The 24415-nt window shown below is 44.3% G+C and overlaps 1 protein-coding gene across 1 annotated transcript in view; it reads left to right on the top strand.

The window, feature by feature from the left end:
- Positions 1-24415, top strand: part of HECTD4 (HECT domain E3 ubiquitin protein ligase 4) — a 121132-nt gene that overhangs the window by 36926 nt on the left and 59791 nt on the right. Inside the window, exons 9-24 of the mRNA XM_056859134.1 lie at positions 764-925; positions 2547-2660; positions 4835-4975; positions 5896-6128; positions 6991-7136; positions 9242-9312; positions 9469-9574; positions 10593-10713; positions 11694-11822; positions 15163-15287; positions 16714-16867; positions 17675-17775; positions 21087-21285; positions 22280-22399; positions 23147-23251; positions 24196-24359. Coding sequence (XP_056715112.1) covers positions 764-925; positions 2547-2660; positions 4835-4975; positions 5896-6128; positions 6991-7136; positions 9242-9312; positions 9469-9574; positions 10593-10713; positions 11694-11822; positions 15163-15287; positions 16714-16867; positions 17675-17775; positions 21087-21285; positions 22280-22399; positions 23147-23251; positions 24196-24359 — 2191 coding nt within the window. The remainder of the gene's footprint in view (positions 1-763; positions 926-2546; positions 2661-4834; positions 4976-5895; positions 6129-6990; positions 7137-9241; positions 9313-9468; positions 9575-10592; positions 10714-11693; positions 11823-15162; positions 15288-16713; positions 16868-17674; positions 17776-21086; positions 21286-22279; positions 22400-23146; positions 23252-24195; positions 24360-24415) is intronic.

The raw sequence follows: 24415 nt of genomic DNA, 5'->3' as shown, positions 1-24415 counted from the left end.
CCCTAATCAGATTACCTGTAAGGTACTTGGTACAGAAAAGAAGATCAAGGGTATGCCCTTTTTCTTACGCTGGGCCTATCATAACCTGAGACAGTCCCATGGTTGTCATAGTGGCCATGAAGTCCTGAGCTTGGCCTGACAATGTGACTGTAGCATAAAAATTGAAATTTTTATTATCCTTGGGGTCTTTCTAGGTCACCTCTATCATCTCAGCCAGGGAGCCTGCTGGCAAATTAAGTTGCATTTCTAAATTTTCCCTGGTGCCCAATGCAAGGTACATATAATCAAGGCTGGCTTCGGTCTGCATCAAATATCTATGGATGGAGAAAGACTTGGGAAAAGGATCCCTAAGGTCTTCTACTTTGAGGCTGGTGACTTTCTACCAAGCTGACACCGCATGTGACTTACAATATCTGATACATCCAGCCAGGTTTCAGTCAAGCAAGCCTGTTTTAATTGGTATTGAAGACTGGCTGTGTGGGAAACAACACATTTGGAGTTGTCTCCTGCAACAAGCCATGTTGAAAGAGTCTGCTTGTGCTGTTATGAAGAGTCTGCGTGTTCCAGGTAATTCTGATGAACTGTGCCCCTCCTCAAAATGTTACAAATTGAAAGTGGGTGTAGCTTTGCTTCTGTGATGTTTTTGGGTTTGAATCCCTCCAGAGGTTGATTTATTTTAACCCCAGATCTTTCTCTTTTTGCTTTCCTTTTAATGGGGAAAGTGTTTTGTGTGCTTCTCACAACTTTTGCCTGAACTTTTCAGCTGCTAACACGAGTTGTGGCTTACCTCTCAAAATGCTACGGAAGACTCCAATATACACATGTGGAACGTATTTGGTGATGTTGGTCCCACCCCCAGGTGGTTCTGGCAGCTCCGCCACACGGTCTCTTTTTGGTGGAACAAGTGGTTTGTCATCCTTAAAAAGTAAGTTCTCTGCAGTCTGCCTTCCTTACTTCTGCTCACTCTGCTGTCCTCTGCAAATTGGCAAAGTGTTCTGTCAAGTGCTCTGTGCTTTGCAAGCTTCTCATTTTCACCCACTCATGTTTTGTGAATCCTTTTCTTTCCCTCAGACTCAAAGGAAGAGTTTCCTCACAGTCTGTTTCCAGTGGTTGGCCAGCTTAGGACTTAGCTTGAGCCTAGGCTAGCCTAGCCAAAGTTCAGTCCCAACACCAGTGTTTGGCTCAGCCCTTGAAGTATGTGAGGGTGATGCAGATGCATGTTTGTGCAGCATCTGTGTACATAGACCCTGTTCGGTTGGTTGCTAATCTACAGCAAACAAAACATCACCACCACATGAAAGTGTTTGTACAACAAACATCTAAAACACTTTAATGACATTCATAATAAATCAGTACCAAAATACTTCACAAATGATTGGCATGACAGTATCAGTCCTTGGTACATCCTAAGTAAAACAGACAACGATGTGGAGAAAGCAGGAATTAATAAACTGCATTACGTCTGACTAAAAATCTTTAAAGTAAAGCAAAAGTACTTTTTAAATTTAAATTTTTAAAATAAATGAAAACAATACATATGGCTGTACGTTATCAGAAAATGTGATGTTCATCTTTGTGGCTTCTGTGCAGGTACACAGGCCTGCTGCGGAGTTCAGTTCCAAAGCTTTTCTAGGACACTCTATTTAGAGTGCTCCCCCCTCCCCTCCAATGTGCTCCCGAGTTTTCTTCCCTCCCAAACTGGCACGTGGCGGAGCCAGGGAGAACACCTCAGTCCTCTCTTCACTGCTGTGGAGACAGAACGCTTTTTTCTCTACTTTTAACAACTTACATCAGAAACACTTTAGTCTCATCAGTATTTCTTCTCCTTTTTTCTTCAGCTTCTTTCTACCCTCGATCAGTACCTATATGTGTGTGTGTGTGTATGTGTGTGTGACCCTCAATTTCTGACTATTGTTGTGACCCTCAGTTTCTGACCCTGAGACTCCTGAGGTAATGCCTGATAGCTCCTTGATAGTAAAATTTTAAAAGATAGGTTTATGGACAGTTTTTTCTCTGAACATGGCAGAGGAGGGGCAAGAAATGGAAAGAAATGGCAACGGATGTGCGTGTGTGAAGAAGAGTAACTTGCGTTTAAAAATGTGAAATGTTGAAAATGTTTGGAGGGCCTTTTTTTTACCTCTGCTTAGTAACCATAGCCATCCTCCCAAAATATGGCAACAGGCACAGATGAACTCAAGCTGCTGTCTTATTTTCAGTCAAGCCATTGGTCCATCTTCACCCATTATTGTCTACTCCAACTGGCAATGGCTGTCTGGGCTCTCAGGCAGAGATCTCTCCCGTCATCTGAGACATGGCAATGCCAGAGGTTGAACCTGGGGTGTTCTGCATGCAAAGCATGGACTCTACCACGGAGGGATGGCTCCTCCCCTTGACTTTCCAGATCAGAAGGTGTGGCTTCCAGTTAGGTTCCAGTCCCAGCAACTCTTACCTTAGAAATTAAGCACTTCCTGTAGGCACAATGGAAAATTTATTACTGAAAAATATGTCAGGTTTTGAGAGATTAATTGGGGATTCTTTGTTTAAAGTTCTGGCTTCGAGCTTGGTGTACAATATATCAGATGGACAATTTGCAAGCCGAGCGGATCTCATTGATGCTGCCGGGAGCTCACTTGGACGCAGCGCCCTTGTTCCTGGTCTAGGTAAGGAATGAAGATGCATTTTAAATATGGCGTACTGTTGGAAACAACAGTACCTGATGGCTCAGATTATAAACTTCTTCAGGAAGAAAACTGGTTTGTTATGCACAGTTAATGAGTTGAGCCCCACCCGTTCTTAGTTGTGCAAATAACTTACCAAAGGAAGAGGAAGCTAATAACATTTAAAATACGATGCAATTACTGGCATATAATTACTGAACCACTATTTGAAACTGTAAACTTGCTCTGAACCTCAACCTTATTAAGGGGCTGACTCCACTGCTTCAGTAAGTCAATTAAAATGCCAATAAGCAACATACATTGGCGTGAACTTAAAAGAGGGAACCAGCAGACAAAATGAAGTAGACAGAAGCACTAACTGCTGTACAAAGCTTCATTTGAACACTTTTTAGTTTACTGGGTTTTTTAAACCACTTGACTCTGTAATGTGTGTGAGAGAGAGGGAGAGGGAGCGAGAGAGAAATATACAGAGAGAGAGCCATTTGTAGGGGGACAGGTGGGGAAGCAAATTTTTAATAGTTTTCTTGGGGAAGCTGGAGATTCTCAGGTGTTGTTAGAAACCTGCTTCTTGTAAATATATGCAGTTCAGATTTGGAAATATTTGAAATTTTCCAAATAATGCCATATCCTGAATATTTCCAAATTTTATAATTCCAAATATTCAGAATGACATTGACTCCAATAGAAAACAGGCTGGGCTGGGTGGGAAATTAAAGTGAAACACCGTCCCCAGAAAGCCCGAGGGGCCAAACTATAGACGTGACAGCATCCTCATGTCTGCTGCAGGAACACTGCTGCTGCCATTTTTAAAGTGATTTTAAAATGCCACAGGGGCCCAATCCTGGCAGACACAAGGTCTAGTTGTCAGGTCTAGTTTGGCCCTGATTCGTGTTGCCATGGATTTGCCAAGGGACGGGGAGCTGAGTGAGAGCAAAGCCTGTCATTGATGTCTGTTCCACTTATGGAGCCCTGAAGCACTTTCGTGTTGGTCATTTCCAGCTGAAAGACCAGCATCGCTGCTCGGTAATTCCTCTGCTGTCCTCTCACCAGGTGTCGTCGATCAGTGCTCTGCATGCGGTGACAGTTCTCCCTGTGTCCCACCCTGCATTTGAGGGATTCTTGCTCTCTTCATGGTGTATTTATTTATGATTCAGTGCCCTTTACTTAGGGATAAGATTTAGGATTAGTAGATTCACTGCTGGGCTTCCCTGAGGTGCTGGCACCCAGAGCATGGAATGCTTCTGCCTGCTGCCCCTTCCCTTCTTTGGGGCAGGCTTGTGTAGCTTCCCCATTGCTGCTTCAGCTGCCAGTACAGCAAAGTGGCAACAGGGCTTCCACATGGCAGGCTTCTTCATATTTTCCTGGCCAGTTCCCTGGCAGTGGCTGCCCCACCCCATGTGACTGGGGCTTTTGCAATGTTTTTTTTTTTTTTTTTAATTGGCAATTTAATATGAACACATGAAGCTGCCTTATACTGAATCAGACCCTTGGTCCATCAAAGTCAGTATTGTCTACTCAGACCGGCAGGTCTCAGGTAGAGGTCTTTCATATCACCTACTGGTCTAATCCCTTTAACTGCCAGGGAGATGCTGGGCTTTGAACCTGGGACCTTCTGCATGCCAAGCAGATGCTCTGCCACTGAGCCAGGGCCCCTTCCAATATCATTATAACAGTCTGATTCTCTGAATTCCCAGCTTTCTTTCTTTTTTAAAGTAAGTTTCTAGTCACTTTCGTGGTGGAGATTTGCCTTTCCCTTATAACTGCAACTTTTTTTTTAAGGGAGGTGGGAGTTAAAAAGCAGTTTGCCAGAAATGGCTGTTTTATATTGTTTTGACTATTTGGGCTCATATGCTACCACACTGCTCAGCAAAGTTTGATGCCCTGCTCCCACTTCAGGAGGTTTCCTCTGCAGAAGTGACTCTTCCAATGTAAGAAGGCCCTGGAGCTTCAGACTTTGCTGAGTGAAATAGGATAATTTCCCACAAGCTTTGGAAAGTACAAATACTTTAAAATTCCAGATCCGAAGGAATACAGTGATCCCTCTGCCCCTCTTCAGGCAGCATTATCACAGTGTTGGTTGGGGTGTGTGAGGGGGTGGGAATAAACATTGGAGTTCTTATAGACCAAAAATGGACATCTTTATTGTTTGTCTTCAGGTGCGTGCTATGATGCTATGAACAACATGATTTGGACATGCTCAAATGACTATATTGATCAGTGGTGCAATCCTGGGAACCAAGCCTTCCATTATGTCTGCCAGAGGCTAGGAGTCAGCCATATCATTATGGAGCCAAAAGGTGAGGCAATCAGCAATTAGCCCTCTGTATAAAGACAGGCAGCCCAGGTTGGTGAGGCTTTCTCTAAACCGGTCGTGCCTTGCCAAGAAACTGTCAGTGCAGAACTGCACTTTTGTATAAGAACTAAAAAAGAACTATCCATCTGGAATGGCTGCAATGGAGGACTGGGACAAGAAAAATTGTGCGAAGTATAGGTGGAACCAGGAAGATCCCAGAAGATTGCAGCAAAGCAGATTTGGGAACAGTAGCAGGAAAGACGGGGGCAACCCAGAAAGGTGCACAGAACCACCACAAAACAATCTCCTTCCCAATGGCATCTAAACTGGGGTGAACAACCCATGTTTAAGTGGCCTTAGATTGCAAGATACTGCCTCACCAAAGGCTGCACCAATAAGTACATGGCAAGAGGGGAATTTTGAACCCCTTATCTGAAATCCAAGCCCCGTTTGTCTGCTTCAATACTTATTGAATGCTTTTGGTTTTGCACTGTAATAGGGATAAAATGCATTAGCTAGATAACTATTTTGTGTGACTATGATTTAAATATGCAAATATGACATCTGGTGCCCATCATGGGATTTGATCATCTGAGAATCAAAGCTGTCAGTTGTTCAGAGCATGTTTCTGGCCCTTCTGGATAAAAATACTCTGAAATGTATGGCTCTTCTCTGGAGAGGGAGCAGAAGCCTGGACAATCATAGCAAAGTTTTCTAGTAGCCAGCAGAAGAAGCTCAGCCCTGCTGAGCACTTGCTCTGCCAATGAGTCATGGACCACAGTGTCCTTACAACAAGTTCTTCAATTAGTTGCAAGATCTTATTTACAGAAGGATAGGCCAGAGTACATAAAACCTGATAACCTGAAAGACGCATTACATGTCTGCCTGGCGTATCATTTGCTTTGCTGCTTTGTTTTCTTCTAGGAGATGCCATAACCACAAATGAGGTTATCAACCAGTTACTACACCATGTTGGTGCCATGTGTATCCATCAGCTCAACCTACTTGCAGCAAGTAACAACCTTCCAATTACAAATTTTTTGGGCAAGCAACACCCAATTGAAGCTCATCATCTCAGCAGTATTTGTGACATAATGGAGAAAGCCATGGTCAATGGAGACACCTGTATAATACGTTGCACCCTGGTTGTCTTCCAGGTAGGTGTGTGTGTGTGTATCCATGTCACAGGCAACGCTTTCAGTTCCTGCTGCATGTATAGTCCTATTCTGAATGTCTGCAGAAACTTTTTTGTAGATTTGCTCCAGTTTTCAGGAGATATTTAGGCAGGGCACCCTTGGTGTGGTACCCCTCAACCTGGAAAAGATGTGTGCAAACTGAGAATTTTCTCAAAACTGTCTCTCGCCTTCTTGGTTGTTCCATACAAAGTAAGAGTGTCAGCATTGGTAGGGTATTGAACCCTTCACAAGTCTTGGGACTCTGACAAATGCCTGGCATTGCCATTCTCTGGAGCTGGCTCTGGGTTTCTGTTCTTCCTCAGTCTTGCAAGTACATTGGGCCCCTCCCTACAGGGAAAACTGTGCCAGCTGTTAGGCTGTGTAATTGGGAGGGCGGCGCATGAGGAGTGTTCTCAGTCCAAAGGGGCTTGAGTGGGTGGAGCTTGGATTTGGGACCTGAGCTGGAATTAGAAGCACAAACCAAATTCCTTTTTCTTGGCCTGTCATTATCAGTTCTGATCCCATCACTGTATATACAGAATTATGGGCAAAGCCACGTAGCTTCCAGAGTGGGTCTTGTGCTTCCACTTTCATGAGAATTGGAGTGAGAATTTGCACAAGCTCTTGTACAGTCATAATAGAGTCTTGGGATTTAGTTTCATTTTTCTCATGGGCCACTCATACTTGAGGGGTCAAAAAAAAAGAGTCATTCTGCGAATCTTCTGCAAGGGAATGGGCGTCTTTGTATCCAAATCTCTATGTTTTTTAAGTTTTGAGCATGTGATTGCTTATTTGTAGCTGGTATTTCAACATGAGCATTTTCCTCAAACAATTATTCTTGCAGGTGGTTTTTAAATTTTTCTTCAGCCCCCAAACAGAGAAGAATCGTGAGATTGTGAGGCGATCTGGCCTCTTGCTTTGGCAGCTACTGATGGCACCAGCAGACCAGATCAGCCCTGAAATTCAGAAGGAGGTCTGTCTAGCAATCAGGTGTGTTCTGATAAGGGATACATCTCACTGGATTCCATGATTGTACTAAAGAGCAACCACAAAGTTATATTGAGGGCAGATATTCCTATCATATTCTTCAAATTAACCTTTTGAAGGGAAACCCATAATGCAGCGATCTTCTGAAGCTTAGCAGATCTGGGTCCAGTCTCTCATCTGGGCACTGGCCTCCAGGAAATCTCTACATATGCCTCCTTGAGTTCCACAGGAAATAAAATAGGATATAAATGTAAATATTTGTAAAGCAGAAATCCAGTGGGTGGGTTTTAAGCTTGGGTTTGAGAGACCTGAGCTAAAAATCCTCCTCAGCCGTGGACTCGCTGCACTGTCTCAGACAAGTTGCATCTTCTCTGCCTCAGATCTTTTCCTGTGAAATAAGGGTGACCTACCACACTGGGTGGTTGTGAACGATAAGGATTGTAAAGGGTTTTAGTAGTAGAAAGTGTTGCTATAAATACCAAAGTCCAAAGCATCAGCTAGAACATAAGACTTGTTGAGTATAAACCTGATTCCTTTGCCTGTAGTGTAAGCTGCAGCACAATAAAAGTCTTGCTTAAATGGGGACTTATTTTTAGGGTCTTTTATGTTATTTTATGTTATTTCAGCGAGTTAATCACAGATCTGTCAAAAGTTAAGAAACTAAGTTGACATAAGTTCTAGCAACACAATGATGTAAATACAATAAAATCTGTATAGATTAATCTGTTACAGTTATAAAAACCGCTAAGTATTGTTATTATACAACTACTCATAATAAAGTTTAACTATATATAGAGAAAACTATGGTGTTGCTTCTATTATTTTTAAATTGTGTATATATAAGATGTGGTTTGGCTTTCCTTTTGCTTAGATCAACATTTAAAACACAGTAAAGCCAAAAAAAAAGGAACCACTTTTGCTGGAATTTGGAGGTATAGGCCAGGTTTCCTATTCCCTTTAAGTGTGATGAATTTTTATCTGCAACCATAATATCCCATATTCTATTGTACCATATTTGAATAGATGGAAGTTCCCCCCCTTTTTTGTGCTATTTCCATTTTAGCAGCTGTTAGTATCATATTTGTAAGTTCTTTCCACATTGGAGGCATTTGTTTGTCTTCAGTGTACCCAAGTAGTAGTATTTTAGCTCATAAGGGAAAGGTATACCCTATTATCTTTTGAATATGATGATTAATCAGAGCCCAAAAGTTGAAGTTTTGTCCACTCCCACCAGACTTGTTAAGTACCTCTTTCGCTACATTTCTTCCAACATTTGGCTGAAGATATATTATAAATTTGTTCTGTCTGGAGTGAAATACCATATAATGTAGAGCTAGTAGGGCATTTATATTAATGTGTAGCGAAATAAAAAGGTGGATTTGTACATGTAAAGGACCAAACTGTGGAGTCTACTGGTACATGCAAATCCCCTAATTAGGGAATATAACTAGAAATTGCATGCCAAACTTAGGATCCTAATGTTTTAGCTGTAGTAAGGTAAGAAGAACTATTGGCAATCTGTTTCTCAAACTGTGTGAGTTCTCTTGCAATTTGCTATTTAATGTCTGTGATGTTTATTCAGTGATGAACTTGGAGGTATTGAAACCAAAGAGTTATAATAGGTTTGTCAAGGTGAAAAAGGAATTCTGGTCTTTTTCTGGATGAAAAATTCTTGTCCTAGAAATGACTGTATTGGAGAAATTCCTGGAGACAATTTAGAGCGCCATTTGTCCCAGGTATAAGAGTTTTAGTTAGAAGAAGATTATTTAATATTTCTTTAGGACAAGGCTTATGTTGCATCCAAGTAATCTCTTCTATAGTAATACTGGCTGCAATAGGAGTCTTCTATATTAAGCCATGTTTTATCACGTTCCCTGAAATGTATGGAAAAATGTGTCTAAATTGAGATGATGAGTAATTGAGATATAGCTGTGGAACAACCCTCAGATTATGAAAAGAAAGCCTGGCTTATTTTTGGCTCCAAATAAAACTATCTATAACCCTCAGCAATATAATATGTGTGTGTGTGTGTGTGTTTTAAAGATATTTTCCTCTTATTGTCTGTAAGCAAATGCTAAAAATTATTTATTAATTTCTCTCCTCTTAAGCTCTGGTCTAAATATCCTGTATCCTGGAGAAGTAGAGATCAATAACCTGCTTAAACTGGTCTTAACAGAAGGTAAGAGAGCTTTCAATGACATTGGGAAGGAAGTTCATGTGGAAAACTGAGAATTGACTGTACACAGTCCGGAAAGCATACTTTATATATTAGTCTGGCTGCACAGCCCGACGTTTGCACGCATAACCAGTGGTGCCACAATTTATTTTGCTGTAGGGGATCGAAATAGCGGGCTGGCCCAGCTTCGAGATGTGATTATGACTAACCTGGCCGAGCAGCTTCAGAACAACAGATTTGGCAGTGAAGACGATGAGCATTACAGGTAACTTGTATGGGCCATCTTGTACACTCAAGGAGAGATCCACTGACATCATGTCTAGTCTTTATGAGTAGCCCTATCCTAAGATGGGCAGCCCAATCCTGAAGGGGGGCAGTTTGGCAGCGGCCGGGAGCGGGGCAGCCGCACTGCCTCCTCCGAGGCTTCCCAGTCGCCGCGGAGGGAAAAAGAGCAGTTTAAAATAAATAAAAACAAAAAAACCCTGGAGAAATGCCCCATTGAACAAAGTGAGGCTGTGCCACCAAAAATGGTGGCGCAGCCACACCGCAGCTCAATGGGGCAAACAGGGTTAGGAAGCTGCCCAAAGGCGTCTCCCCTGCCCCGCCCCCAGGAATGCCTCCCCAATGCCGACAAGGGCATTCTCTTCCAGGGTTTAGGTTCCAGAGTGGCTGCACTGTCAGCGGGGGGCGGCAGAGTTCCATGGCTTCTGGACGTCAGCGTGTTTAACCCTGTGCTGGCATAGATGCCACTGTATTCTATGTCGGCACAGGGTCATGCCAGCTGCTAAGGAGATTCGCCCCCCCCCTTCAGGATTGCAGCCAAATAATTGAAATATAAAGTAATTTTCAAAATAGCTCAGGTAACAGAACACTGCCAGCTAGACCAAGGAGGCAGCTAATTTTCCTTCAGATTCCTTAAAAAAAAAAAAGACTGGTAATTTTTAGAACGATGATTCAGGAGAACCAAAGTGAGCAATTTTCCTGCAGTCAGATTAGGGCATAAATTATTGTTAATGTGGCATTTCATTCCATGCAGCTCTTTGGTGCATGGCAGTTATTTGCAATAGAACCAGCCTTAGAAATTACGAACAGTGCAGATTCCTGTTCTCTAGAAATTTCCTCTGCCCAAGGATTGGGCCACTTGCTAGGGATACTGTTCATTTGCCCAGAGGAAATTCCTAGGAAAGTACACAGCAAGGCTAGCATCCAAACAAAGAGCAAATGTATGCATATGCGTTTTTGTATTTCATTCATTTTTACCATGTCTTTCCTGCATTTTAAAGACTAAACGATGAACTTTTGCACTACATTCTCAAGATTGTTGTCCGAGAATCTTGTATTTTAATCACCAAGTGCCAAACTGTGTCCAGAGATGAATTTCAACGGCTCCTTTCAACTGTGCCTGTGAGTAAAACCCTCTGGCTTACTCTTCCTCTTTTCAAAAGATCCCTTATGTTATGGCTATGCTGATGAGAGGGGCATTGCTGTGGTCTCTGCAAAGTTGCAGGGTAGATCTCTTGAGTTTGGGCTGCAGAAGTGAACTGTAGCACGTATTACAGGCAAGATGGCTTCTAAGGTAAGCATTCTTCCATGGTTGTCTTTTGTGTAATCCGTGACTGACAGTGCTGCAAATGCATGTGCAGTTTCCCATTTAGCACCTTTAACAGACACAAATGTCGCATAATGTCCTGCATATGTTTACGCGGGCATTCCACGGTGCTTTTCATCCGCACATTGCCCTGCTTTCTCTTTTCACATTTGAAACAAGAGGATAATAATTGAGAGCTGGGCTAGCATAGTACACAGAACAAGTACAGAGCTAAGAAGCCCATAATTCACATCTTGCCTTCAGCTTTGAATTCATGGGGCAATCGGGGCCAAGTCAGATGAGATATTGAGTGAGCTGGGGATGGAGTTCCTGCTTTATTAAAAAAGCTGTGGGGGAAGGTAGGGGGGTGATTCAGATCAGAGGTGAGGGCTTTTTAAAACCTCCCCTCCCCCACTGTGTTCCTATCCTCAGCTGGTCCTCCCTCCAGAGATGCTGTTTGTCCTGCAGAGGGAAACATAAATCAAACATACATGTTTCCCCCCCTTTTATTTTTTAATTAAAAAAAATTCCTTACATGCAAAGTTGGCAAAATGTTGCAGTTTGTACCATACTTCCCAGTTGTTTAGCCCGAATTAGCAAACTTCTGCCATGCTCTTGTACTTCATTGCAAAGCTGTTGACAGTCTAGCAAGAGAATAATTTAACATTTCCCTTGTACCCTTCCCAGTGTGTTCTCTTCATTCGTGTTTCAAAAATAGCACCCAGCCTTTTCTGTTCTGATTTTTCTGACTGAAGTGTTGAGACAATAATGCGAATGGTGCTCATTTATATTAAAGGCTGCCTCCTCCTGCCTGCGGTATCTGATGGCTGTGCAGAACCATCTTCTGAGTAATACTATTTTGATTAAGCCCGACGAAAACGATGACAGTGACAGCTCCTTGCAGGGAGAGACATTGAAGGTACAGGTAAACATCAAGATTAAATTCCAGTACCTCTTTCGACAAACCCCTGCTCTTTCCTGGCTCTTGTATCGACACAGGTGATCCGACAGGTGTAACCCACTGTCATGTGGCATCACTTCCTGTTGTCTCAATGGCGTTTTGTGACAGAAAGCTACAACCCGCCCCCAGCTTCAGCTGAGGGTGGCTGATCCAGGCCTGCTTCAGCTCATGCACATGTTGACTGCCCTGTGCCATTCAGAAAATGCAGCGGGGCGGAAAATGCAGCAAATGCATTTTTTTTAAAAAAATAGTCCCGCTATAGAATTTTTTGTAAAAATGGTCCCTGTGCCATTCTGATTGCCCTGTGCCATTCAGAAAACGCAGCTGGGCATCATGCCCCCCATCCTAGTTTTCAATCCACGTGTAACTGTTCCTCGTGTTCTGTTCTGCTTGGGCCCAGCTACCCAGTTCTATACCTGGACTATTTTTTACAAAAAATTCAGGTTGCTGCATGTGCTGTTTGTGCACAAACCCTTTGATTTAAAACATGTGTGTGTGTGAGACAGTGTTAATAACATTGATGTAGTTATTTTATACTCATTTAACTTATTGGAATTCAATCTTGAGTATGTCTAACAGTGAGCCTTTAGATCTTACTGAGAAACACACACACCCAAATCCCCTGGCTCAAAGTCTATATTTCCTAGTCTGCCAAAATCGGAAACTTTCCCCTTTTAACTTCACTGTTGAGTGCAGCTCTGCTCACTCATCCTTTTCTAGAAGCATGGCAGCTCTGTGCCCTCCTCCTCCCCAGCCCAATGGGGAGCCTCCATTTTGTCATACGCATGAGTCAGGCTTGTGCAGACGGCTTCTAAACAGGTTCATCCCTTCAGCAGTCACGGCTTTTCTCCTGCTTCAAACCTTGGGAATGTCATTTCAGTGAAGGAACTGGAAAATTCTTAACAGACAATTCTCGGCATGCTCCAGTCCTCAGGGTTTATTGGAGAAAGTTTTCCCGCTTAAACAGATCTGAAGCCAATTTGCATCTGTGGTTTAGATGCACCTGTAAGCAGTGTTTTCTGTGCATGAATATATCTGCTGTGGCCGAGCTTGATAACCTGACATTGGGGCCCTTGTTTCAAATTGATTGTTAGCTGAGTGCTGTTCAGGTTTATCTTTGCAATCTTGTTGCAAAGTCTGGACGAGTCAGTTTTGGAACTTGCTGCTTCCACTCCTGAGGGGAAGAGTGTTGGGTCTGGGGGATGGGGAGTAGCCTTTCAAGTGTGTTAATGCCACACTTGAAATCTCTTCTTTGTTGTGCCGCTGCTAGTAGTGATCTGGTTACAGTAAAGTGCTGCCATTAGAAGAAGGATTTCTGAGAGAATAAAACAGTTCATGCACTCCAAGGACTATTACTTGTGTATCCAAAGAAACAGGGCAAGATCTGCCCTTCTCTTCTGCTCAGTTTTGCATCTGTTTTTGCAACTGCTTACAACCACTTAGGGCCCAATCCACTGCAAACTTCTGCTGGCGCCCCTTAGATATATAAGCAGGTTCTCATTTCTTTTGAACAAGTATTTGTTTGACTGTGCCCCTTGTTTCCAGAGACATCAGTCTCTTTCAATTTTCATTGGTATATTTGTGAACTTGTCCTACGTAGGCCACTCTAACACATTCATGAATGTATTAACTTCTAAATGTGTCCATGATGTGTCTCATCCTACAAACACATTTTTCCCAGTTTCTCTCTGCAGTTGTCATCTATCTTCCCTTCTAGGATTGTCTGTTTCGTTCCTTGTCTGGCCAACAGTCATGGCTGGATTAACCATTCTGATAAGTACTCTACAGTGCCAGCTTTGGCCCAGTTAGAGCCCTTCCCTTTAGGTTACTGGAGTTTCCCCACTGTATTTATCTGTATTTATCTTCAACATCTATGCAGATAGGAAGAAACTGGCTGTTCCAGCACTGTAAAACAGACTGCCATGGCCGTGTTCCCAGCAATAGATAAATCTAAAGTAATGCTTTTCTCTCCAGCATAAGGAGTAGACTGTCCTATGTACTTCAGATGATTTGGGGCAGTTTAGATGGGGTAGGTGTAAGGCCATGTGCGTTTGCTTCTATCTGGTGTAGTGGTTAAGAGAGGTGGTTTGGAGTGGTGGACTCTGATCTGGAGAACTGGGTTTGATTCCCCACTCCTTCACATGAGTGGCAGACACTAATCTGGTGAACCGGGTTGGTTTCCCCACTCCTCCACATACAGCCAGCTGGATGACCTTGGGCCAGTCACAGCTCTTTAGAGCTCTCTCATCCCCACCTACCTCACAGAGTGTCTGTTGTGGGGAGGGGAAGAGAAGGGTGATTTTAAGCCAGTTTGATTCTTCCTTAAGTGGGAGAGAAAGTCGGCATATAAAAACCAACTCTTCTTCTGTCTCCTTCCCAACAAAGCTGTCAATCAGCGGAAGAAAATATTAGTTAATCAATTGTATTAGTTGGCTACAATTGCATCATGTGTGAGTAAAAATAATAGTTCTGATAAAAGCATATATGTGCTTTTTTAGATGATGCACACACAGGTTGTGGCGGGTACCATTTTAGAAGAGGCGTTCCTTCTCTGTGTGAGATAAATGAAGGGCAGGAGGGTGCCTAATCTAAGATGGCTCCAGCCACCTCTGGGTTTAGTAATTACTTATATTTAAAATAGTTAAAATGTTAAAAAAAAAAAAAACTTTTCCCAGGCATTCAGGGCACCCTTTAATCGATCACAAGTGTTCAAATCAATCATTTGAACTGATTAATCAGCTATGCGATATGGTCCTTTTTATATGAAGGCTGGAAGATGAGAAATTTTGAGTTGTATGTCTGAGGCTGAAGACACGCCTAAACCTTTAGTAAAAGCTATGTCAACAAGACTCCTATTCAAAACCGGTCCTTTGTTTTCTTCCCTGGCATCTCTTTTAAAAGTGCTCTTAAATTTTCTTAGGACTAAATAATTTAAATCTCAATTGGGGGCAGGCAATCATTTCTCAGAGAGTGGAAGGCATTTCTGTTCCAGTGCTGGAGGCATTGTTTCCCATGGTGTGTCCATTTCTTTTTGTTTCTATGGTTTGTGTATGGTTTGTACAAGCACAGTGAAGACCTGTAATCCCTGTGGATGGAAGTGAGCGTATGCACCATGGGGAATGGTACCCTCTCAACCCTCTCAAAAAGCTATTGTCTGTCTTCTGGCTCAGATATAAACCTGCCATTGCCTGGTCCCATTATCATGATCATAGCATCAGTTTTGGAAGCCCATGCTTTATTTTGTTGTAAAGCTGATTATTCCATTGGCCATGTAAACTATTGCTCTATAACATTTTGTGCCTAGGAACTTAAGGCCAGTATTTTGACTCTCGCTACACAAATCTTGACTGGGTGCGATGAAGTTCTAGAAATGCTGCATCAAGTCACCATGGCTCTTATAAACAGTGATATTCCAGACAGGGAACAGAGGTAAGATTATTTTTGCAGTCGGATGACATCTCATATTAATTGGAACTTCCACAGCCACTGTGTAATCCAGTTCATCCACATGTCAGGCCAGCGTTTGGCTGGCAGGAGGATATAAATTCAGGCAACATCAGGGTCTCCAAGGTAAAAGCCAGCAGGGCATGAGGGAAAGTGGTAGAGCACAATACTCTAGGTGTCTTGGTTAGGAGGGTGAAGTGGTGATTGGGCAGATTAAATAACAGAAACATCAGGGACAAGGGGTTGGGCCAGCGTCCAGGGTGAATGACGAGAAGCTGAAAGATTTCAAGGGCTTTGGGGGATCAGCATGGAAAGAAACAAGTTTCCTAACAGGCAAAGGGAGGAAGAAGAAAGTAATTAGGGGTCAAAGCTGAAGGGCAGCCAATCAGACATACAGTGTTAAGTAAAGGACTGTAAGCTGAATATAAACTATCAGTGTGATGCAGCAGCAAAAAAGGCAAATGCTGTCTTGGGGTGTATCAATAGGGGCATAACATCCAAATCACAAGATGTCATAGTCCTGCTGTACACCACATTGGTCAGGCTGCACCTGGAGTACTGTGTGCATTTCTGGAGGCCTCATTTCAAAAAGGATGTGGACAGAACAGAGAGGGTGCAGAGGAGAGTGACGAGGATGATCAGGGGTCTGGAGACCAAGTCCTACGAGGAAAGGCTGAGGGACTTGGGAATGTTTAGTTTGGAGAAGAGGAGGTTGAAGAGGGACATGATTGCTTTCTTGAAGTATTTGAAAGGCTGTCACTTAGAGGAGGGCAGGGAGCTGTTCCTGTTGGCAGCAGAGGATAGGACTCACAATCATCGGTATGAATTATAGGCAGAAAGGTACCGGCTGGATATTAGGGGACATTTTTTAACAGTAAGAGTAGTTCAGGAGCCCCGTGGCACAGAGTGGTAAGCTGCAGTACTGCAGTCCAAGCTCTGCTCACGACCTGAGTTCGATCCTGACGGAAGTTGGTTTCAGGTAGCCGGCTCAAGGTTGACTCAGCCTTCCATCCTTCCGAGGTCGGTAAAATGAGTACCCAGCTTGCTGGGGGTAAAGGGAAGATGACTGGGGAAGGCACTGGCAAATCACCCCGTAAACAAAGTCTGCCTAGTAAACGTCGGGATGTGACGTCACCCCATGGGCCAGGAATGACCCGGTGCTTGCACAGGGGACCTTTACCTTTAAGAGGAGTTCAGCAGTGGAATCGGCTGCCTAGGGAGGTGGTGAGCTCCCCCTCTCTGGCAGTCTTCAAGCAGAGGCTGGATGAACACTTGTCAGGGATGCTTTATGCTGATCCTGCATTGAGCAGAGGGTTGGTCTAGACAGCCTGTATGGCCCCTTCCAACTCTACAATTCTATGATTCTAAAGGACCGTGAAGTGAACTTAATCCACAGGACCTCTCATTACAGGTTAAAAGGCCTGGAGCAGGTGACCAAAGCCACAATGCTGGGCCACTTGCTTCCAGTTCTGCTGACCTCCCTGATGCATCCCAACCTGCAGACACTGACCATGGCCGATGCTCTGATGCCGCAGCTGGTGCAGCTGGTTCTTTACACAAGTCAGGTGCGGCGATTCTACTGAAACTTTTACACATCTGACTGTTTAGTGTGGTTTGTTTGTCCTGCCCGGGAACATCAGTACTACACAGTGGACAACTTTCAGCAGTTATGATTATATTTATGATAGTACTTTAAGCATTGCTGCATGTACTTTATTCTGTGGCAGACGGCATCCTCTTTTTTATTTTAAAACCCTTCTGTTTTTGGTTCCAGTGAAACTGAAACAGTATTTAAAATATTGTCGAAGGCTTTCACGGAACCAATGAAACAGTATTTGCCTACCCCGAATGCATTTAGGCAACCTGGGCTCCTCTCCACACCCTCTGCAAAAACATAATTGAATTCCTTGCTGATGGAGACCATCATGTGGCTTCAGGCCAGTGTTCTCTGAATCACCACTTGACAGCTGCCAATGAATCCAGCCTCCCCCTCTCCCAGTGGAATGGGAGGGTTGTGCCTCTCTATGGACAATAAAGAGGCTTAAAGGATTGGTCTGTCGTGGGGAGGACCAGTCCCAGAGAGGGGGCTCACAAAACCACCCTCCCATAATTCCTGTCCCCCAGCTAGGTGCGGCTTTGTTAATCGCAATCCATATTTGCATCTGTTTTTGCAACTGTTTACAACCATTTAGGGGCCAAACCTCTGCTGGCGCCCTTTAGATATAAGCAAGCTTTCATTTCTTTTGAACAAGTATTTGTTTGACTGTGCCCCTTGTTTCCAGAGACATCAGTCTCTTTCAATTTTCATTGGTATATTTGTGAACTTGTCGTATATCTTTGATCAGCTTGTCCTGAAACGTCTTGTGTTACAGACAGCCTTGCTGCTGAAAACCCAGTCTCCAGTCTTCTCTGAAGTGGGCAGCTCTCCTGGAGGATCCTGTGAACAAAGGAGCAAGCTGTTCCCTGATGAGAGGTAATTGATGTAGCTTCATCCAGCTGCCCTTTTACACCCAGCATTCACCCAGTCACACATTGAGAGCATTTGCTGTGGGTATTGCTGCTAGACTAACCCGTTTTGGCATGATCCAGAGGCAGGGGACTCAGGGGTCAATGCTGGGTTACTCTAGTAAATTGCTTTGTAGGCTCATAACAAAGCTTTCCTGTAAAGAGCTGGCAGCGATAATTCTAATTGGGAAGTCTGTTGAAGAATGAGCCGCATCTTTCATTTCTCTTCCCCCACCCCTGCCACCTTTAGAAGAATGGCAGAGGCTATTTAGCATGGAAGATTAAGAACACGGCTAAGGGCAAAGTGTAATTACCTCATCCTGATGTTCAGAATTTAGTCCAGAGGTGGCAATTATTTAGGGGCATTATTCATCGTGCCCGACTTGTGGTCCTTTCTGGTGGCATTGTCTGGTCGGTTGGCTGCTATGGAAGCCAGAATACTGGACTCAGTGGATCTGTGGACCGGTTCAGCAGGGCACTTCTTATCACTCTATAGGGTTTGTGCTGGGGGGAGGGGGGGAGAATCATGCTGCCTGCCTGCTTGCTGTGCCTGCCTGACATCCCAACATAGCGGAGGCCTGCAAATACCAGTCTATATTCTACTATGACTTCCAAACTGTGAATACCCTGTAGGGCACTGTGGAGAGAGCCTGTGGGTCCAATCCCAGTTCCCCACCCCATAGATAAATAGGGCTTGTGTGCCAGAAATGAAATTAAAAACAAACAAACTCTTAAACCTTTACTGTCGCCAAACACAGGAAAGTATTTATTTCAAATTCCCTTTCCACCATGTATATACATAGCAATTTGCAAATATGTTTGCACAAAGTTGTTTTCAATCTCAGTAGGAGTGGGCTTCCATATGTGAATCTTCTGTCATGGACCAAACCCACAGACTCCCATGCTTGATGCCTGATGTCCACACCAGAAGGCCATCGCCTTGACAGTGGGACAAATAGACCAATCATAGAGTTGGAAGGGACCACCAGGATCATCTAGTCCAACCCCCTGCATACTGCAGGAAATTCACAACTACCTCCCCCACACACCCCTAGTGACCCCCCTACTCCATGCCCAGAAGATGCCCAAGATGCCCTCCTTCTCATGATCTGCCTAAGGCAGGGTTGGGGAACGTCAGGCCTTGGGGCCGTATAAGGCCCGCAAAATCATTTTGTCTGGCCCTTCATGGGTCCTGGCAGATCTCTAGCTCAGATAGGGTTGCCAACTTCCAGGTACTAGCTGGAGATCTCCTGCTATTACAACTGATCTCCAGCCGATAGAGATCAGTTCGCCTGGAGAAAATGGCCGCTTTGGCAATTGGACTCTATGGAATTGAAGTTCCTCCCCTCCTAAACCCCGGCCTCCTCAGGCTCCGCCCCAAAAACTTCCCGCCGGTGGCGAAGAGGGACCTGGCAATCCTAAACTCAGAAGGATCTAAGACTGGCAATCCGCTCAAAAGCGAGTCGCTCTACATGGCAGACACTCAAGAGCCATCTCTGGTCGTGCCTCTTGGCTAAATGTTTGACCAACTATAGCAGGCTAATTTTTAAGCTGATAAATTTGTATGGCCCGCGAATGATGTTATAAATATCCAAATGGCCCTTGGCAAAAAAAAGGTTCCCCACCCCTGGCCTAAGGTCATAGAATCAGCATTGCTGACAGGTGTCCATCTAGCCTCTGCTTAAAAATCTCCAGGGAAGGAGAGCTCACCACCTCCCGAGGAAGCCTGTTCCACTGAGGAACCGCTCAAACTGTTAGAAAATTAGGGAGTGGAACAGATAACAGCAGCCACATTGGGAGGGGTCAGGTCTGGTCCTGTGACATTTCTTTGCACAGCTAGATTCGAGTCCAGTAGCAACTTAGATCTGACAAAGGGAGCTTTGACTCTGGAAAGCTCGTACCCCCCAAAGTCTCGTTGGTGTCCAAGGTGCTACTGGGCTCAGATCTAGCTTTGTTACTGCAGACGGGCCCAGGTGCCCTCTGAAACTGTCTTCTTTTGCACAAGTTATTTATTAAATACAATGAAAACCCATTCAAGGATCTTCCAGCTTCTTGTTTATACATATATTTATTTATTTCATTTATATCCTGCCATTCTCCCCAGTAGGGACCCAAAGTGGCACACATCATTCTCTTCTCCCCCATTTTATCCTCACATCAACCCTGTGAGGTAGGTTAGGCCGAGTGTGTGTGACTGACTGAAGGTTACCCAGAAACCTTCCATAGCAGCGTGGGCATTTGAAACTGGGTCTGTGACACTCTAACCCACTACACCACGGTGGGTCTTATAAGGCAGCGTTGAACGGTTGTGTAGCCCACATTGCTATTTTACCCATCATCTGAGTCATAAACTTAACTTCCAGTACAGTTAAGCTGCAGTACTGCAATCAAAAGATCTGCTCACGGCCTGAGTTCAATCTTGACGGAAGTCGAGTTCAGGTAGCCGGCTCAAGGTTGGCTCAGCCTTCCATCCTTCTGAGGTCGGTAAAATGAGCGCCCAGCTTGCTGGGGGTAAAGTGTAGACGACTGGGGAAGGCAATGGCAAACCACCCCATAAACATAGTCTGCCTAGTAAACATCAGGATGTGACGTCACCCCATGGGTCAGTAATGACCTGGTGCATGGACAGGGGACTACCTTTACAGTTATATTATTGCTTTTTTACTGCTTGCCTGCCCCAAGCCAAGGTTTATTGGTACACTGATCATTCTACTTTATTCCTGGTCACCAAAAACCAGTATGAACAAACTGTCCTTCCCTGCTTTAGGAAGATGCACAGGCTTGTTTTGGTGAGCCTGTGGAGAATGATAACTGCAAAGTTGAGGGGCAGCCACTGAGAGCCCTTGTGGATCTGATTTGGCATGTAGATGGTATGCTTTACAATGTTCCCAGGTATTGAGGAATATATTGGGGGGGGGGTCCATTAGGTATTCTAGGACCGGGATTTTTAGAGATTTTGGAGATCACTGCAAGCATCTATATTTGAACTGGGAAAGCTGGGGCAGTGTGAAGATGGGGGAGGGGAACCAGAGCTAAAGCAGCCAAGGAAGAAAAGTGACACTGAAGGCAGCAGGTAAGGGAGAGAAGTAGAGCCAGTGTGGGGAAGGAGCTTAGCTGGGGGGAGGGCGGGGAATGAGAGATCTTTGTGGGTTTCACTTGTACTGTATATTTCCTGTCATGACTGGATTCCAGTGAAAATGTAATGTTTAAAGTACCTGGTGGAGAATACAGATCTTGCAAAGTTGCTTCTTGCTATCATTTCTCTTTCTTTTACAGCAGAATGCTAGAAGAGAAAGAAGAGCCAGGTTTCCTTACTGGCTTGAAAATTCCAGCTCCTTGGGCTGCTGGGAAGACTGTAGAGACGGTTCATCCCGTCAGGGACAACTATAAATTTAAGGAGACGGTGCATATTCCAGGAGCCCGTTGTTTGTATCTGAGGTTTGATAGCCGATGCTCCTCGCAGTATGATTACGATAAGGTAAGCCAGGACCAGAATGGGAATGTCAGCTTTCGCATGACCTGCTTGAACGTTGTCGCTTCCAACCTGTAGGGAGCCTTCCTCTCGGAAGGCTCCCATTTGCTTCGGCTCTGCATATTGTGTCTCATAGCCTGTTTGTGTTGTAAATGCTTCTCTTAATGTTTGATGGCATGGCATGGAGCGTGACTCCTTATGCCCTGAACAAAAAAAAGGGGGGGAGGTTCTGAGGACTGAACAGTACTCCTGCAGCCTCTGCTTGCAATTGTAGAAGTTAGTGATGAAATGGAGATAATCTAAAATGAAGTGTGAAATGCTGAATCGAGAAAGAGCTGGGCAAAATTAAGATGAGAGATCTAGAAGTTCTTTGTAGCTGTGGAACGAATTTCCCAAGAATCTCTTTCCTTGGGAAAAAAACCTGAATGGCACATTAGGAAACAGTGTTACTCTGAAAATGATATTTCACTGTTTCTCTGAGAGGTTGTTTTAGATTATGCTTTCACACTTCAAGGTGATTTTCTGCAGTGTCCCATTAGGGAACCGAGGAACAGAGGGTACTGTTCTTCCCCACTCCATGTCTCAGAGTGGCTGTATGAGGTATTTGAAAACAATTGCAATTCCATCGTTCTCAGGAACTGCAAAATGGGACCCACCTGGCAGAGGCCTTTGAGCTTCACAGAACACCTCTAGAAGCAATGGCGGTCTGGAGGAAATTAACTCCTCTAAACTGAAAAGTAGGTGGGTGAGTGAGGCTCAGATGGGGAGGATGTATGAGAGTCCAAAGGTGTTTGCTGGCTAGAAGCAGTCATTCTGAACTGGCCTAAGGCAAGCTATGTAAAATACCTCTTTGTTCCAGTGTTCTTGTTTGTAAAATCAGAATAACACTTGCTTGTCCCCTTCATAGCAGTTCAGGAATTTGTTTCAGTATTCAAAATGCTATGCGCATGTACTCTTAATTTATGCTGTCTGACATTTTATTTCTTTTTCTTTTTTTAAGTTGGTGATATATGCTGGCCCCAACACAAATAGTCGGAAGGTTGCTGAATATGGGGGCAACACCCTTGGATATGGCAGCCGTAGTGTCTTAGGAACTGGTTGGCCCAAAGACCTTGTAAAGGTATGATATGATGAAGTTTCTGTTCTTGAAAATAGCATAGAGGTCACATTGTGGCTAAGAGGGGTCACTTTCCCCTAAGGAAATAGGATAGATGGACCTCAGAACAATTGAGACCACCAGTCAGAGAGCCAGCGTGGTGTGGTAGTTAAGAGCGGTGGTTTGGAGCAGTGGACTCTGATCTGGAGAACCGAGTTTGATTCCCCAGTCCTCCACATGATCTGTTGAAGTGGATTTGTTTCCCCACTCCTACATATGAAGCCAGCTGGTTGGCCTTAGGCTAGTCATAGCTCTTTCAGCCCCACCGTCTGTTGTGGGGAGGGGAAGGAAGGTGATTGCAAGCTGGTTTGATTCTTTCTTAAGTGGTAGAGAAAGTCGGCATATAAAAACCAACTCTTCTTCCTCTTCAGTTGTGTTAAGCTGCTGTACCTCCTTGTTTCAGTCCTGTCAGTTCCCTTAAAGCCCCACTGGAAATAAGCAGAGGCTTCTGTGCACCCCACATGAAGCTGCCTTAGGCTGAGTCAAACCACTGGTCTGTCAAAGTTAGCGTTGTTCACTCTGACTGGTGATAGCTCTCCAGGTTCACAGGTGGCGGTCTTTCACATCATCTTGTATCTCATCCTTTTAACTGGAGATGATAGTGACTGAAACTGGGGCCTTCTGCATTGCTCTACCACTGAGCCACAACTCGTCCCACCATGCTTGGTTGTTTAACTTAACCTTTTTTGCTTTGCCTTTTTAAAACCTAAGGTGGAAGGGGACACCGTGACCTTCTCCTTTGAAATGAGGAGTGGCCGAGAGCACAACACCCCAGACAAGGCAATGTGGGGGTTTTCTTGCACTGTCCGGGCACAGGTATGCTTGTTTCAGATTTGCATTGCATATGGATCATGAACTACTAAAGTAGGCCTACATGTGCTGTACCTTAGTGTGGGAGAACAACTTTGCCCCAATTCAGGTCTGCCCATATTCTAAAATAAAAGAAGAAGCAGAAGCCACCATCAGTCAGATGGCTGAAGCCCATATTGGTAGTTAGTGCTCAAGGAGAGCTAAATTCAAGCTTGACCACAGCTGTGTGGAGGAAGTGGAAGGTGATTTTTTGGCAGGAACTGAACTGCCATGGTGCTGTTTTAATTTACCAAGGAAAAGCAAAGAGGGCCTAGTCATCACGAGACAAGATTCACCCTTATTCTTGTAGGGGGCAGGCAAAAGTAGGCTTTTGGGAGTGGTTTTACAATTGAAAAGAGGTCCTCTGTACACCTGCTTTTCACTGGTCTGTCACGTGTGTGCAATGCTTTTGTAGGTTCCACTTAGCTGTACGCAATTTGCTCAGTCTGGGCATTGTTACAAATGTGGTTTTTCAGTAAATCCTACTGTTGGATCCTGTAGGTCCATTTTGCTAGCAGTGGCAATTTCCCCCAGCACAAGGAGGCCAGGGTAGGCTCGTTGTGCCGGGGGAAGATGCCACCATTAGGGGAATGGATCCATGGTATCCAACCTGCTGGCCTCTTGCATGCCTGCAAAGGTGTGAGCAACGAGGCGTTTCCTTTCTCAGCTGCATCTCCCTTCCACTTGGTTGAGTGTTGCTTCTGGTACAATTTCAGAAAGCACATTTGATGTAGTTCAAATTAGCTTCTCTGAAAGGGAGGAATTAAGAGGTCCTTGTTGTATGTCGCTGGATCAGGTAAAAGGCAAAAGATTTATATGATCTGAAGAGAAACCAAGGCTATCTTTTTTAATTAGAGAGTCGGGCTCCAACATATGCTGTTTAATGCTGCCTTTTTTCCTATTCCTTTAAGGAATCCTCAGAAGATGTATCGGGAGGATTACCGTTCTTGGTAGACCTTGCTTTAGGCTTGTCTGTGCTGGCTTGTTCTATGCTGAGGATACTGTACAACGGACCAGAAATAACCAAAGAGGAGGAAACGTGCCAAGAACTTTTAAGGTCCAAACTTCTGCAGAGGTAAATATCTTGCCATCAATATTGGCTGTGAAAAGGGAGGCCAGTGTGCTGATTCT

The sequence above is a fragment of the Euleptes europaea genome, chromosome 13, assembly GCF_029931775.1.
Source record: "Euleptes europaea isolate rEulEur1 chromosome 13, rEulEur1.hap1, whole genome shotgun sequence".
Lineage (NCBI taxonomy): Eukaryota > Metazoa > Chordata > Lepidosauria > Squamata > Sphaerodactylidae > Euleptes > Euleptes europaea.
This window is presented reverse-complemented; position numbering and strand designations above follow the sequence as displayed.